General features: G+C 36.2%; 1 protein-coding gene across 1 annotated transcript in view; it reads right to left on the bottom strand.

Moving 5' to 3' along the window:
• Positions 1-2,428: 2,428 nt before the first annotated feature.
• Positions 2,429-18,067, bottom strand: part of Pex23 (tectonin beta-propeller repeat-containing peroxin 23) — a 118,183-nt gene continuing 102,544 nt past the window's right edge. Inside the window, exons 21-22 of the mRNA XM_081750542.1 lie at positions 15,781-16,121; positions 2,429-12,249 (exon numbers count right to left, since the gene is read on the bottom strand). Of these exons, the coding sequence (XP_081606668.1) occupies positions 12,199-12,249; positions 15,781-16,121 (392 nt within the window). The 3' untranslated portion in view covers positions 2,429-12,198. The remainder of the gene's footprint in view (positions 12,250-15,780; positions 16,122-18,067) is intronic.

The following is an 18,067-nucleotide window of genomic DNA, read 5'->3' as shown; positions in this document are numbered from 1 at the left end:
GAAGAGCAGCTGAACACCCTTCCAAACGAAACCTTCCAGAAATGCTTCCAGTCATGGATTCAACGCTGGAATAAGTGCATTGTTAGTCAAAGATAGTACTTTGAAGGAGATTAAATCAAATTCCATTTAAAGCGTATAACTTTGTTTCTAATAAAATGATTCACAGTACTTTTTTTTAATCAAACCTCGTTAGTTTAAATTTTGGTCCAGATAGGTTGAAGAGTATGACCTCTAAGCCAGTGTACATCAGGACGAACGAACAGATAGACATCGAAAAATTACTTTTTCAGTATGTAGGTGCCATATGAAACGCAGATCCGCTGAAATCTCGAATTCGAATTCTGTTTCATGATCATCATACTTCCTTCTTTCCTGTCATCGCACAGTGAACTGAAAACCCAAAAAGCTGGTAAAAATATGAAAATGTTGGTAAATTTGTATATTATATATATATATATATATAGGTATTCGAGGTCACTGTTAACGATTATGAGGTCACAAATCAAAAATTTAAAATGGCGGATAAAATATGGTGGGTAAACATTAAAAAAAAATAATCTCCAAATAGGCTGAAAACTAGTTTCTTCATATATTTGAGGTCGCTGATAATGATTATGAAGTCAAAAAACAAAAATTAACATGGCGGGTGGAATGTTTTAAAGCTTCTCCAAATAGGCTGAAACCTAGTTGAGTTGATTTTAGTTTAGCGTCCCGTTCAGCAGCGAGGCTATATGAGACGTGGACCTACTGATTAACGTGGAATCCGAACCACATGAGCTCCCGCCGGGAATCGAACCCGGGTCTCCCACGCCAAAGGCGCGTACGCTAACCGCTTAGCCACGAAGGAGCTCAGGCTGAAACCTAGTTTCATCATATGTTTGAGGTCGCTGGTAACGATTATAAAGTCAGAATTTCAATACTCAAAATAGTTATGAAGTAAACTGCAATATAACAATATAGCATATATATTTATCATTGCTATAGTGTCAAATTACCAAAAATTGTTACATATTGGTATTCTTGACATCTACCGGGAAACACGTGCATAAATTTTGCAAGGGCTCCTATGGGCAGCTGTTTTTGTGAATTCCGTTAGCGTATATTATTATGTATGTCGTAAAATTAGTATGTCAACAGAATTATACGAATTCATAACTGATTTTCTTCATTTATGTACTTTCTTGTTCTTCCTTTTTTTTTTTTAATTTTTCGTTAACTGTATTGATACTTTCATCTATTTTATCAATTTTTGAAAATCCAAAAAATGTTGAAAATTAACAAGGTTATGATACAGGGGCGTCATTTCAGATTTTGCTTGGGGAAGGGGGCAAGAGCACCACCGACATAAGACTTTCACGTTTTGTACTAGTATATTAGTAGGCAATCTATTAAAGTATATGTATTCTTCAAACTCTTGGGGGGGGGGGGGCAATTGCCCCCTCCTGCCCCGCCCTAAATGAAGCCCCTGTTATGATACTTCAAATCAAAGTGTTGTTTTCACATTCACTACATCCGAACTGGTCAAACGATACTTTTCAAATGATTGCCTGCCCGCTGTGTAACAAAGGAACGGATGTTTTAACGAAATTTGATACTTCAAACATTTTACTACGAGAGCCGTTCGGAAAGTGACCTCCGATTCATTAACAAAGAAACACCAAAGTAAATAGGAAAAAATTATTATATATGTCTGAAAACTACTTCTTTACTCTATTTTTTAAATCTAGTTTTCATAGTCCATTCAAGCACTTATCATATCTCTGCACTAGCTTAGAAACTCCATGAGCATAAAAATCTCCCGCCTGTGCCTTGAGCCAGCCTGTGACCACATCTTTCACCTCCTCATCATTACCAAAGCGCTGAGATCTAAGTCACTTCTTCATATGTATAAAGTGATGATGCTGGATGCCAAATCTGGGCTGTGAGGTGGATGACTGAAAAATTGATGGCCTGCCACTCCTCTCTTCGTCATGAATGTTTGTTCGTTCACTTTTAAATGAACGAACTCCTTCACTCATCACACTTGGTCCATACGCGGCACAATGTTCCCGATGAATAGCTACTGCCGAATATATTTTTTGCCGTAAGAAAGCGTACAACAGCTTGCACTTCATACCTGGCGGGGTCTTCTACTGCAGCACACATTTTCAGGCGCTACAAAAGTAGAACGAGTGATCAGACAATCTTCACCCTACCACGGTTGGATGAAGACTGATTTACCGGGCAGGTCTGTGCAAAGATGGTAGTGCTGCCTCCCCACTACTTCACGCACAGTGACAAATCGGAGGTTACTTTCCGAACGAGCCTCGTATATGACCTGAAAATTCTCAATTTTGATTTTTGACCAGCTTTTTTGGGATTTCAAACCTCTGTGTGTCGCTCGAAAATAAGAAGTTCTATAGAACGTTTAAGGAACACCTTAAAAGAATGCTTTTATAAATAAAATTTAATTTCTGGATAATATATTTTAAAAGTACCTCATTTTCACAGCATGTGAGATTCATTACAACATTAAGCTATTCATAATAATAAGAACAAAGTATTTCTGAATGTAGCTTATTGCAACTTCACCTCACTTCTCCAACTACATTCCAAACATTATGCATCCACTTAGCTAGAATTTAAACCCTTTAAAATCATAACAAGATCTTTAGAATATATAGTCATTGATAACGAAAAATTTAAAACAATAGTTTTCGTACCAACAATTAATTTAGTATACATATATTCTTCGTGATACAACCTTCAAGTAACAACACTTACAGCTAATTTTTAGTTCAAAATATACACAACTAGTTACGATAGGACACAACATAATGCCCAGGAATACCAACAAACAAATTTTACTTGCAGCATAGCAGTTTAAAATATTACTATATATAAAATATTATATTATTTTAAATATTGCCGTTGCCTCAAGCACCAACCTTCTTATTGCGTTTAAAAACATTTTAAGATATCCTGCTGCCAAACTATTTGATATATACTTGGACGTTTTTATAACACAATTTATTATTCAATTGACACTTCGTTAAATAAATTTTGAAGTGAATAATATCATCAAAACCAATCGCATCCATTCGAACACAGGGCGAGTACACGTAATTTTATAATAATAACAATGAAGTTTAGGTCAAAAATGGATTTTCTCTCTCTCTCTCTCTTTGATTAGATTTTCTAGCGTCCATAGAGATAGGTCGATCTCAAAGTTAGGAAGTATACATCGGTATTTACAGCTCTACCGGTGCTCCCGCACACGTACCACAACTAACTAATTCTATGGCCTATGGAACCAGGAGGTTCAATACCGCGTTCACGAAAGCTCTACATTGACTTCTGTCCTTAGTAAATTGGATCCAGTTTATTTATTTTTATTCTTATTTCTGCGAGATCCGTCTTAATATTGTTCTCCCATCTGCGCCTAGGTCTTCCTAATACTTGTTTTCCGATTGGATTTCCAGTTAAAACTTTGAAAGCGTTCCTACTTTCTTCCATTCTGGCTACATGACCTGCCTACCTGAGCCTCCTAGACTTGATGATCCTAACAATGTTTGGTAAACGGTATAAATTATGCAGTTCCTAGTTATGAAGTTTCTGCCGTTCCCTATTCACGCTCCTCTTGGATTCGAATATTCGTCTCAGGGTTCTATTCTCAAATAATTTCAGTTTGCGTACTTCTCTACAGTAAGCAACCATGTTTCGCAACCACACAGGACAACAGGCTTGATCATAGTTTTATATATATTTTAAGCTTCAAATTCAACAGAATTCGCAACGACAAAAGATTTTGAACTGAATAACAACACGAACTCCCTGATTTTAGTCGACATTTAATTTCTTCGTGGATATGATTTTGGTCTGTTAATATTGATATTTGAAAGTATTGTTTGATATTTTAACACATCCATAATTTGCCTTAATTAGGATCCCAACGAATTTTTATCTATCTATTTTTTTCTGCATTTACTTCTAAACCCACGACCCTGCAAGCATTTAATAACACCTCTGCATTTCTTTCTATTGTTTTCCTATTATCCCCTATTATATTTATATCATGAGCATATGCCATAACCTGGTGAATGCCATTAAGCTCTAGGGCCTGGCTGCTATCTTTGATTTTCCTTATAGCTTACTCCAGGACAAAGTTAAATAATAATGGCGACAACGCATCTTCTCGTTTTAGGGAATTCTCGACCTGAAAGTACGTGGATAAGATTTTTCCTACTCCGGCTTACCAGCTCGCTTTACTAAGGACAAAGTAAAAAAAAGTTTGGCGTAGAGCATGAGAGGAAACGAAAGCAGGTGGTGGTAAAGTGGTCAAACACAGAACACCATTTAGCCTAAATTCGATCTTTAACTGTTCAACTGTTCTAATTGGTCAATTCATAAATAAATAAATAAAAAAAAACGGAATATATTTTCGAATATATCTATGCAACATCACAAATCTGTGAATTTCTCTGTACTGTATTCGATCCAATCGGTACGGCACTGTAATTATTTCAATAAAAACAGCGATATTTTGTGAAACACGCATGTTTATATTACACTACGTGACCGTTTCTATTGTTTTATATATATATATATATATATATATATATATATATATATATATATATATATATATATAGAGAGAGAGAGAGAGAGAGAGAGAGAGAACGCAATTAGGACCTCATGAACCAAAAAATAGAAATACAGGGTGGAGCAGAGGAAACGCATGTTTTTTAAACCGCTAGTACTCGTCGACGAGTAGGAGTATTGATTTTGAGCGACCGTTGGCAGACAGCTCAAACAATGTTAGTTTCAGTCGCTATAAAGCGTTGGAGCGTAGAGCAATTCTGTACATTAACATAACCATCCAGATGAAAATGGGCTTCGTCACTTATGCATAAGGAGCTCATGTGGTTCGGATTCCACGTTGATCAGTAGGTCCACGTCTCATATAGCCTCGCTGCTGAAAGGGACGTTAAACTCAAAATCAAGTCAAGTCAAGTCACTTATGAATACTGTGACATCTGCATCTTCCGTAAGAATAGCGTCCATTATGCCACAAAATTATCTGCGCTGCATAAAATCCGTTTCACTTAGCTGCTGGACAATCATTATTTTGTACGGGTGAAATTTGGGATCACCATGTAAGATGCGACGAAGCAAACGACGTGACATACCCAGCAATACAGCCAGTCGCCTGGCGGACTAGCAAGAATTGCCCTTTTTGCTCTGTCGAACTGAACGTGGAAGACCAGGTGGTTTCTTTTCTATCACGGATCCAGTACCTCTGAACGCTGTAACCCATCGGATATATGGTGTTTCGATCTGTGACTGTACCTCGACGTTTGACGTTAAACTTTCGACGGAAAATACGTTGAACCGTGACCACAGAATCATTGTTTCTAAAGAACTGCTCGACCTCGAACACACGATGCTCTACGCTTCAACGCACCAACATAGCAATTATTGTTTGAGCTGTCTGCCAACGGTGGCTCAAAATCAATACCCCTATCCGTCTCCGAGTACTAGCGGTTTAAAGAACATGTATTTCCTCTGCTCCACGCTGTATTTTCGGATTAAGTCAACATCAACGGAGCACAAAATACATTATTTCAATCAAGAACAAATCATATTCATTCTCTTTCGCAAATACATAAGCAATTTTAAGCAGAATCTTAAGACATGAACACAAATTATATATTGGTCCCTTTACGTCAATAACAAATAAGCCTATCTTATTAAAATAAGAAATTTAAAAAAAGCTGAAAGAAAGGAAAAATCACCAAAGCACACATTTAACCTTCATTTTACATATACAATACCATATTTTTCTCAGATATACAGATATCAAATATATCACAATGCGCGAGAAAAAAAAAAGCCGTACAATCACATTTTTCATAAAACGACTAGCAACATTATTATTTATTAACTTTTTTATTTACAGCAAATATTACTTATTTTTTGCATATTTTAGTGGTAACAGTTTACAACAAAATGCCCATACTTATTTATATATATACATACAAACGTACACATAAAAGCATATGTTGTATACATATAATCATATGCACATACCGAATTAATTTTATCATAAACGACCATCTAGAAGTGAAATCGAGATCGAAAATAAAGTTTTTTTTTTTTTTTTTTTTTTTTTTTACTTAAGCAAAAGGGTCAGTTATAAAATTAATCATATAATTAATAACGGAAAATCAAATTACCTCTCACTTAAATTTGTAATTTTATACAATTCTATACAGAAATCGTATACCAATGGTAAAATCACTTGTTGGTACGCAAATTGGGAGAAGGTGGCTTGTAGAATGTAGTCATTATAGTTATCTGACTTTAATTCCGTAGCAGGACCGGCCCTAGGTAGTTTGCTGCCCCCTTCCTTTCTTCAGAAAGACCAAATCTTAAAAGCCATCATTTTAAGTATGCTACTGCATCATGAACGAAGGGGAGGGAAAGTGCAGTAGCACTCAGAAAGGCATAAACACTACAAACACAATCTCATTGTATCTGTTTTCTTTTTTCTTTAAATAATAATTTATTATGTTAGTGAAAGATAAAGCAAACACATCTGCAGAGGAAATATGTAAATTCTTTTTACAGAATTCAATATCGAGCTTCAATCTCAATATATCAGTTTGCAATTCCACTGCAACTAGCTCTTTTATTTCTATTTCTTGAATTTCTTTCTACATCTGTTAGAAAATTTAAAAAAAAAAAAAAAAAGAAAAAGAAAGAAAAAGAAAAACTTGTTTCTACCTTCAATGATAAGGAACTTATTTATGACAAAGACAAGACTAATTTTCATATTAAAACTGTGATAACTAACCAAATGGAACAGGTGTTCGCAACTGTTCGAGAACTGAGATCTTGTATTTGACAACAATCAAGCAATTCATGCTGGGATTTGTTTGACCATTTGCTTTAGCACTGTATGATGTGACCTTAAACTAATGCGACCTGAACATGATTTATGAACGTAGTATTCAAATAGGGTTAGCTTAGTAAATTTAACTGCCATTATCACGAAGTCTGTTTTCAACAAGAAATATTTATTTTACATAATACAGTTATGATAGATTTTGTCGCTCCTCAAAATTTGTCGCCCCATGCAAATGCACGTGATGCAGATATGGTAGAGCCGGCCCTGTTCCGTAGCTATACCATATGAGTATTTTGAAATCACGCGTATTATGTACAAATTCGAGCAGGAGACAGGGCTCATAGCGAGTCACTTTTTAAACTAAAAGTTACTTTTTTTTTTCAAGTTGGTCACTAAAAGTTACTTTTTGGGAGGTAAAGTGACTTTTTCGTGTGATTTATGTTTTGCTTTGGCAGTTTTCTAAGAAAAATATTACAAAAATAAATGGAAAAAGGCAGAAACTTGTTACTCATCATTACTTTTCTGAAAGCTTCAGTACTTGCTGCCATATATAAAACAGTCAGCTTTTATTCTTTCTAAAGCACAGTGGATGGATGCTTAAGCTCTCAAAATGGGGTTGAGAACCCATCTGTGTTTATTCTTTCTTCTGTGATAATAGACTTTTAGTTTTCTCTCGTAATGGTTAACGCTCCGCTCAACGTTGTGTGTGTGTGTGTTTGTGTGGTTCATCATGTTCGTCTTGTGGTATGCTTCTTGTATGTTCTTCTTAAGAGTAGGTGATAAAGTTGACTATTTCATGGCTTTGAGAACTCTTAATGCGAAGTTAAATATAATGTCTGGGATGAGGAAATTCGGAAATAGGCCAGAACTGGTTCCACTTACTCAGAAGCTTCTTACATCTGCTAAGTTTGCTTACCGTAACTACAAAGCATACTTAGAAAACCTAATCAAAGAGGAAGCTCAAAAAGAAGAAGTAAAGAAGAAAAGATGAAACAAAACAACAAACACAGAGAGAGAAGTGATGGAGAAATTGACAAAGGGAAAAAGGGTCATGATGAGATTTTGGTCACTTTTCGTGTGTTTTTAGTCACTTTTTGGTCATTTTTTTCGTGTGCTTTTGGTTCACTTTTCAACTATTTACAAGAGACCAGACCACTATGAGCCCTGAGGAGATAATCATCATAATGGAATATTTCAAATACGTAGGGTACAACCTTGTTCAAGAAATGTTGGCCACCCACCTTGCTTTAAAAAAACTATATTCTGGATACTGTTCATAGGAAATTCTAATGCTGTAGCTTGATATAATTCCAACTGTAGATACAGTCAGCGACAAAAGTTCTTTCAAAATTGTAAAATTTATTTTTGGGAATAACGGTGGTATGACTTGAATGTACAGAATATTATATCCTTTTTCAATTGTACTCAAATTGTTCTCCCATTCTGAAGTTATTTACGAAACTAATTTCATCAAATTTTTGTCCCTGACTGTACAAGGCTTTTCAGACAAAGATGGTTGGCCAAATTTCACATATACATAAACAAAATTGTACAGCATTTGAGTAAATATGTTGGAACAGAGGCAAACGTGTAGTTCATTCATCTTTTCATGGCTTGAGACTTTATAGCACATATTATTATAAAAACAGTAACTAAGGCGTCTGGAAGCCAATATGGAGTTAGATATGACAATCCACAATTAGTGCTGCTGCTTTCTGTAATATGTATTTCTCCCTCCTTCTTCAACTTCTTGTCTGATGAAATGTGAGCAGAAGAAAAATGAAAATGAAATCAGTTAAGTTTTACGTCCCACGGTTATGCCGGTTAGGCTAAAGGAGACGGTGATGATGAGAGATGAGTGAAATGGTGGAATGAAGAAAGTGGGAGGAAACGGAAGAACCCCGAGGAGAAAATCCACGAGCACGGTGTTTGTCCACCACAAAGTCCACACGGCGCGAGCTGGGATCGAACCATGGACCCCAAGCACCGGAGATGAACGTTCTACCACTGAGCCACCGCGCCCACAATGTGAGCACAAGAATCTGGTTATAAAGTTTGTCTTGTTACATTTTTATCAAATTTCTGGCAAGGAATTTGATTTTCATGTACGCTTACGAATTCTCTGTTCCTACCCACGTGCATAAATTCATATTTACGCATATCGTTATGACTTTGGATCTAAGTCAGATAATAATTCCAGGAATGCATACTATACAAACCTTTAAAAGTTTTTTTTTTTTTTCAAATCTCATTTCGTTTTACAATAAATTAACTGTAAGACTATTCATGGCTTTGGATTAATTGTTTTAACAAAAGAGACACTGACCAAAGCTTAAAACTTTATTTTAAATTATAATTTGTAACTGTTTCGGATATCTAGCATATCCTTCTTCAGACACAATCGAAATTCTTCAGACACGATACGAAGAAAATGGAGTAGGAACAGAGAATTTCGATCGTGTCTGAAGAAGGATATGCTAGATATCCGACACAGTTACAAATTATAATTTAAAATAAAGTAAAGTTTTAAGCTTTGGTCAGTGTCTCTTTTGTTAAAAAAAAAAAAAAAAAAAAAAAAAAAATTAACTGTATAAATCAATTTCAGATACCTAAGATACACTATACTACACATTTTACTTTTTTATGTTAAAAGTTTATCCATTTTTTGTGTCGATATGGCTAGGATAGCCAAGTTTAACTATAGTACTCGATTTTATTTTATATTTCACATCATTATTAGTTCATAGACTATGTCTGAAACTCTAGCTTTATACTTTGAACTTTTCAGATACTAATTTCCTATTTTTCATCTAGTTTCCAACCACTATCTATCTTCAAAGATGTTTAGGTCGTACCTGAAACAAAAGTCTATAAAAAAGTTCGATTGACTATAAATACTGTACAGGGTGACCCAAAAGTAGGTATACAGTCCCGTACTGACCGACTCATGGCATTTTATATAATTTACTTATTGTTACCTATACAGTGACTTACAATTTCTTTATTATTTGCTTTTAATCCCTTTTCACTTATATCTAAGATTGGAGCAAACAGAAGCAAATAAACGAATTATCTTAATGAACTAAAATGTCATACTTTGTAGAACTGTATACCTACTTCTGGGTCACCCTGTATATTGCACTTGAAAACTGTATACCAAACCTTACGGAATCTGAAGGAAATGTTACCAAACCACTTGGCGTAGCAGCCTTTTTTAGGTCTGAGCCGCTCCAACGCCATCTGTTAGCAAGCGGCTGAAGAACTACGTCCAGCCTGTCGAAGGCCACGTGATCAGCAGGCGTATCGGGAACTTTCTAGACTTATATAATGGCCGTCACGTCTTTTATTCACGTGACTCCCCAGTTTTGTCTCACGACGTTGGATGGACGCCGAAAGTTGGGGAATCGAACCCGGGACCACGCGGAAGTGGTCCAACGTTCTAACCATTATCCTATGGTGTACCCTACTAAAGAGAAGGTGTTCCGAGTTGTGAGCACACACTCAGCAAAGGTTTTATTTCCTGAAAATGCATTCTGAATGGTCAAAATAATTATGCACTTATTTTGAAACTGAATTTTCTAAAGGAAAGACAAATCACTCGCATAAATTATACTATAAGGACAAGAGAACTGGCTGCCACAGAGCAGTTTGGTATTACTCTTCAAATACCTCACAAAAGGAATTTCTGAGCATTCAGATCTGTGTAAATTTTCTCGAGTTCGCCCTTACTAATCGGGACACCTCACCTCATCGTAGGCACATCAGAGCTTTTAAGCGCCTAGAAATGGTCCACTATCACTTTCAGTCCTACTATAATATTTTTTTCCTTCATTTTCCTTTCTTTCTTTTCATGAATGTCCCATAATATTGCACAAATCAAATCTATGGAAAGCGCATTCAATAAAATACATCCATACTTTGTCGTGTCAAGAAAATAATGGATATCGAAATGAACAACTACCAAGAATATTGTAATAAAGTGTACGTTAACATTCATATTGAGCACATCTCTACGTGTACCAAACACAACATAAAAACATGGATTTTTCATTATCCAAGAAAAGGGTGTCTTCTTTGTTACTGTCTAATAGACTGACCACTTTACGTTACTGACCATTTTATACAGGGTGTTAGAAAAATTTATCGCAATATGTTAGGAACAATTCCTCATATCAAAATAAGAAAAAAGTTTATATGGACCTTGTGCTCAAAAACGGATAGTTTCGCGGTTATAAGGTGTCGAAAACGTGAAAAAATGAACATTAAAGGTCTATAGTTTTACTCACATAAGACCGATCGTAGTCAGGTCAAGACATCAGTGAGGAACTAGTATGTGAACTATCCAAATATGAATCTTTCAGAACCTCCGGTACATGCACAATCATTTTTAAAGAGGTTGTTTGGGAGTACTTGATCACTCTCCATCTACCTCTCTAAAAATTGATGTTCAAGTAGTGGAGCATTCTTAAACATGGATATTTGTATAGTCCACATACCAGTTCCTCAGTGATGGCTTGACCCGACTACGATAGGTCCCATAGTAGTAAAGCTATGAACTTTTAACCCTTTCCAGCCCGAATTTTTGTGTGTGATGGGAAAACATAGGTTCACAGTATTTCCTGTTGCAGTGATGCCACGTCCTAGATCCTCTATTTTGCTTCACCGCGAGTAACTACAGTTACCAACTTATGAGACTGACCCGAAAGAAGAGTGTAAGGATTACATGGGGAAACTGCATGAATTAATATTAGATTTATGATTATAAAAAGTTAGTGATTCCAAACGTTATCAACGTTCACTTATTTCTCGTTTTCGGTACCTTAATAACTTCGAAACTATCCACTTTTGAGCACAGGTCCATGCGAACTTTTTCCTTTATTTTGATCTGAGAAATCTCTTCCCAAAATATTCTGACACATTTTGTAACATCGTGTATGTAAAGAATGATTCTCCTGTAATATCACATACCTCACTTTAAAACAATTAACATTTTACAAACCACACTCAAAAACATATGGTGACCCTTTATGTTACAGGTATGTAAATTAAAACTAAAATTCTTTTTCTCCCTTCCGCTGTCTTACTTCTAGATCCTAAACGCGAAGGAAGAAGAAGAAGAATATTTTATTTTAACTCGTATTTTAAGAATAATTTATACGCTTACGGCTACAGCTATTCAATAAATTCTAATGGATATTAACCCAATATAACTTGACACTAAGATACCTTAGTTATATAAATGCATATGTCATAGGTAAATTAAAATAGATAATATCGTCTGTAATGACTAATCCCTTCGGTGCGTAACACTACGTTGTTTGTTTACGAAATCCTCTTGCACATATATGTTGCCAGCCTCCCTGTTAATAAATAAATAATAAAATATGAATTAGTACGGTTCTTAGGAATCGAAATGTTTAGTCTTAAAGCACTCACCAGCATGGGCGCCCAAAGGGGAGGGCAGGGTGGAGCCCCCCTTCCCTCCGGCTCACGAAAATGTATCGTAATATAGCAAACCACGTATATTAAATACCAGACGTAATATAGCGAAAACGAAATGCCCCCCCCCCCTCCCTCTAGAAAATTTTCTTCGAGCGCCTCTGCTCACCAGTTCAGTCACTTTTATTATTTTCAATTTTAAGTTTTGTAAAAATCGAAGACTAACATTAAACAGCGATAAACTGTTTCAACGAACCATCGTCATCTTCGTCAGCATGGCTGAATATGAAAAACTTGAGTTGCTGAAAGTTCACATTATGAAGCTACCGCCAACTCACAGATGATAAAGAATACAGGGTGTTTCAAAACAACACTGAAAATGGGAGGCGATTCCTGACACCAAGATAAAACAAAAAATACAGACCAACCCGGATGCAGATATCCGTCATTTCGGAGTTATAGGCTGCCGAGAACATGTAAAAAAGGTATGTGCCCTATCCAAATATCCGAGCTTGAGAATTCTGCAGTACTTCCGCAAGTAGTTGATGAGTACTTCAAATTATATGCCCGTAGCCAAACTCCCTCTATAAAAGTTGCTGCGGAAGGATTCTGAAATATGAATATTTGGATAGGGCACATATTAGTTCCTAAGTGAAATCTTGACCCGATTACGGTAGGTCCCATAGTATTGGAGCTATGGTCCTTAACTCTGAAATGACGGATTTCTGCACCCAGGATGGTCTATACGTTTTGTCTTATCTTGGTGTCAGGAATCATCCAAACGCTGTCGGTGTTGTTTTGAAACATCCTGTATATACAAATGAAAGGGATGAGTTCTTGAACAGTATATACAAGTGAAACAGTTACATTCTGGATTCCTTGAACTGAAGAAAAATGCATAATATGAAGTGATCAGCAGATTACGAGTTTTGTTTTCAATATACACTGACGAAGATGGAAGTGGTTCATTGAAACAATTTGATACTGTCTACAGTGTTACAAGATGCTTACAAGTGAGTTTTTTGATAATCTGAATATGCGTTCAATATTATCTTTCAGCAATATTAAAATCTTTCGTTCTAAAAAGGAATTCAAACCAAACAATCTACTATTAAACCACCGTCTCCCAGCGTTTTTTAAGAGCACTATAAAATATTTGTGTACTTAAAATGAGCCTGTAGCCACTGCTGTAGGTGCCATGGCCAAACTATCTCCAGACAGCGTCAAAGGAGGTTGATCTGACCCACATTCGGTCGACACATGAGGGAAATATTCCAAGAAATTCTCTTCAGTTCAGTAGTAATTGCAATAACGTGTCACAAAAAGAACATAAATGTGCTGTTTATGGCTTTTTAGGGGAGTTGCGTCATCGAAAGACTTTCTTACTTGAGTACCAAGACAGCCAATCGGAGATCCATTAGCAGCATCTATTATACGAACCATCGCACGGAAGGAACAATTTCTGATGCTGGAGTTATTATTGGTTCCCTTTAATAGTATATAATGCTTCAGCTCTACCTGACATGGAATCCAGTAAGTCATCGATGACATTTTGTGACATGCTGTTTCATTTTTCACAAACTGTCTCAAGTAATTCTTCTTCGTTTAGGGCTCTGTGAGGTTGTTTCTGCAATTTTAGTAATAAAGGAAGCCAAACATTTTTCTGTAAGAAAGTCCGGGTACTGTCGAACCACAGCAAAGTTTGAACCCCATTTTGCTTCTTACAGCGAGTGGTCAGCCTCGCTCTATAACATGATGACATGAATTGCGTGGAGTTCCGCAAGTTTTCCTGTTGCATTTCACAATATTGATGTGCTTACCGTTAATATATATATATATATACGGTAATATACTTACGTTAATATATATATACAATAAGTTAATACGAACCGTGCGCTGGTTCGATATATGACTACCTATCCAAATTGCACCAACACCATAACTTCTGCCGTTGCATTTCACCGTAGGATGGTTGAGTTGTGATGATTCGTAGTTTCTCGACCACTGTCCAAGAATTGGCGAAGCTGACTTTCATCGGAGAGAATGTACTATTATTCCAAAAGTTCTTGTCGCAAATACAAGGGACTTAATTGTATCCTAATGTCAATTAGTGATTTTGTAAGCAGTCTTCTATTTTGGCGATGCGTTAGTATATTTCCTTGCCGTAGCGTAGTGTACAAACACCGCTCGACGCTTCACGCTAATCTGTCAACCTCGGATGTGATGTTATTGGTACACTTGGATGGCTGGGTCCTTGCATTCAGAAAATGTCCCCAGTTTCAGGTGTCACGTTAGTCAACGATCCGATCGATCCGATCTTCAGCATACGCATGTATTTTCGACCAGCTTAAACTGCAATCATGGAGGAAAGAGATAGGGGAATAAAGCTACATAAGAGCTACATGTGCATCTTGCTACTAGTGACATCTAGCGTGCGTTGTTCAAACTAACTTGATACTTGTTTTTTCCATCAGTAGATAGCAGCACATGTCCGATTCTCATCCCAGAATTAGAGCTGATTTCAACGAGAAAGGGAGACAGGAAATTTACAAAAAAGAATCGCTGGCCCTTGCGATGTAACATTAAGGTATACCACTTTTTGTCCGCACAGAAGGAAAATTTAATTCTTTTTTTAAATTTTATTTGAAAAAGATTCATGAAGAGCACGAAATAACAAACTGTAATAATTAAGTATATGGGCTTTTGTTCTTAATATGGACGCCTGAAAAACGTGTTCTGTGCTTAAAAACACGAATTTCTTGTTTGAAAGAACGAAGAGGTGGGTTGAAGTTTGTTGCCCGAGCACCATGGAGACGGAAGGAACCTTCTGTTTGAAGCAGTGCGAAGGTGGGTTGAGTCTCGTGGTCGAGTAGCGCGGAGAAATATTTTTTGCCCAAAGCAGCGTAAAGGTAATATTCCCCCCCCCCCCCAATGCAGCGCGGAAATACGAAAGGAACCTCTTGCCCGAGCAGCGCAGAGCTGAGGTTAAGGCTTTTTTCAGAGCAGTGCAAAGAGAAAGGTAGGAGTTATTAGTAAGAATTGACGTTTTCCTAGTCTTAACATGCTCTTCTATAGCTGTCCCTTGGTGTGAGAACTTGTGGAGGGGTTGTTAGAATTTTCTGTTTTATTTTGTATTTCTTTGTACATTTTGTAGGTGGCTTTTATTGGTTGCTTGGGGATTTTCGTGGGGGAAGTACATACTGTTATTTATAAACATGAGAGGATATTGCAATATATATATATATGTGTGTGTGTTTTTCATCTTGTTAGTACGGTAATGTTATCAGTTCCTTAACTCTTGATGTCTGATTCATGGACAGTAGGTCACCTCCTGCGAGAATACCCACATTTTCCTGTTTAAAGAAAATAATAATAATAATAATAATAATAATAATAATAATAATAATAATAATAATAATAATAATAATAATAATAATAATAATAACACGTACCCCAATGCCGTAACTCCAACTTGTACCCGTAGGATTCTCTGATGAAACACCATGCCTGCGACATATGACGCCAGTAACTCCAGGACTTCCTGTGCCAGCTACAGCCCACACTTCACCCTCTGGCCCTACCGACACTTGTCGGAAACCCTCTGCTACTTTCGAATCAGGTTTCTTTCCTTGATCTACCTGTTGCCAGCAAGTTCCTTCCGGAAAAACCACCGTCACTTCTCGCCTCACATATAATTGTCCATTCTGGTCCACCACCCACACATTCCAATCGCCTACAGATACTTGTTCCAACAGTTTTCCAGCCGGTGGTTCTACTTGCACCCATACTTCACCTAGAAATTAACATAATAAAACAATTAATAAGTACAATATTTATTTTTATCTATTTATTTATTTTGTAATACCGCGAAAGACTAGGATTGAATGAAAGACATCAGTACTACAACATATATGAACTTGGATATCTATGAATATGCAGACCCAAGAGGAACGGGAATAGGGAAATGGAGGAAACTTCATACTGAGAAACTGTATATTTTGTACCGGTTGGCAAACTGTATTAGGGTCATCAATCTAGGATGGTCAGGTGGGCAGGTCATGCAGCCAGAGTGGAAGAAAGTAGGAATGCTTTCAAAGTTTTAACCGGAAAACGACTATTAGGAAGACCCAGACGCAAACTATTACGATGAATCTCACAGAAATAGAAATGCAAAGTAGAAACTGGGTCCAGTTAGCTAAGGACAGAAGTAAATTAGAGAGCTTTTATGAACGCGGCATTGAACCTATGGGATCCATGGACCATAGAGTGAGTGAGTTAGATATCAACAAATCAATGAATGACTAATCCAATTTGACATTCGAAGTTATTATTTTTTTCTAAACAGACTAAATTTACGGGAGCAATATTAATATGTCATCACGTTCTCCGTCAGCGATTTGATTTTTCTCAACAAACAAAACATCAATTCCAAGAATAATCCATATAGTATGCGATCTACAGAATTCATCCAATTTCGACCAAACGTAATATGGAGGTAGACCTTGGCTAATTTTTAGTATACCAAACGTAATATGGAGGTAGACATTGGCTTATTTTTAGTTAGAGTTGCAAATGATGAATTGATGTTTTTTTTTTTTTACATAAAAAGCCGGCTTTTTTGGAAAAAAAAACGAGAATTTTGAAAATTTTGGCTTTTTTCATTTTCATGATTTTTCTATCTAAATAGCTTTCTTATGGTATACTCTATAGTTAGATAAGATTTCCATGACCTAAATGTCATATTTCGCTCTGAAATTCACCAAGATGAATGGAGCATGTTTTACGAATTAAAGCAAACAAAGAATGTAGTATTTGAGGATAATTTTAGAGGTTATTTAACTTTATTTTAACTTTTGAGTTAACATTTTTTTTTCTTCTTTGGATCATTTTAGTTTGTCATCCGTGTTTCATTTCTAAGAGCTTAGTAATATAGGGCCTTATGCAGAGTCGTTTTGACGTCTGATTAACGCCATACTACGGGGTTGACTAACGGTTGGTTATCAAAATTGTATTCAGAGTCTCTGATTAGGACGTAGTATTTGACGAAGTTAATCACATTTGACTAATTAATCTAAAGCAGAGGCTAATCTTTTACCCACGGTTTAGCGTGCGACACAACATTTCGTATTTCGTATTTCATGTGTTTTCATTTTTACAGACTACGCATGCACTGATCTACTTTTCCGTAGTTTCCACATTTATTTTTCTTACCCGATGCATTGGGGTTATATAAGTTAATCATATCTAAAACATCTTTTTAATTGTACTCAAAGTAGATTATGAATACCAAAAAGTGCACCATTCTTAGTAAAGAGTTAGTATGCTACTAACTAGACTCTGACTAACACTCGATTAACGAATTCTCTCTGAATACCGGCCATAGCTTCTAGCTCAAAAGTTAAACTTATGTTTTTCTATATATCCGTCAAACCGTACTTCCACATTTCTGTTATACTGTAGCTGTGCAATGATTTAGGAATAATTTTTCGGATACAACCTTGAATACCATTTTATACAAATAATCAGTAGCGGATTTAGAAAAGTACTTTGGGAGGGGTTTCTCTGATTGTTTCGTTTTTTAAAAAATCCTTAATTTTTATTTGGGAGGAGCTTGAAGTTTATGAGTACAGGCATAACTAATATTTCATTTTTTTATATATTTAGCAGTAATCCTCCGGATACAACCTTGAAGATCATTTTACACTGAGAATCAGTGGCGGATTTAGAAAAGTATTTTGG

Source organism: Thermobia domestica, chromosome 3, assembly GCF_964235325.1.
Source record: "Thermobia domestica chromosome 3, izTheDome1.hap1.1, whole genome shotgun sequence".
NCBI classification, from domain to species: Eukaryota; Metazoa; Arthropoda; class Insecta; order Zygentoma; family Lepismatidae; genus Thermobia; species Thermobia domestica.
Note: the sequence above shows the minus strand (reverse complement) of the source record. Positions and strands in the feature narration are given on the sequence as shown.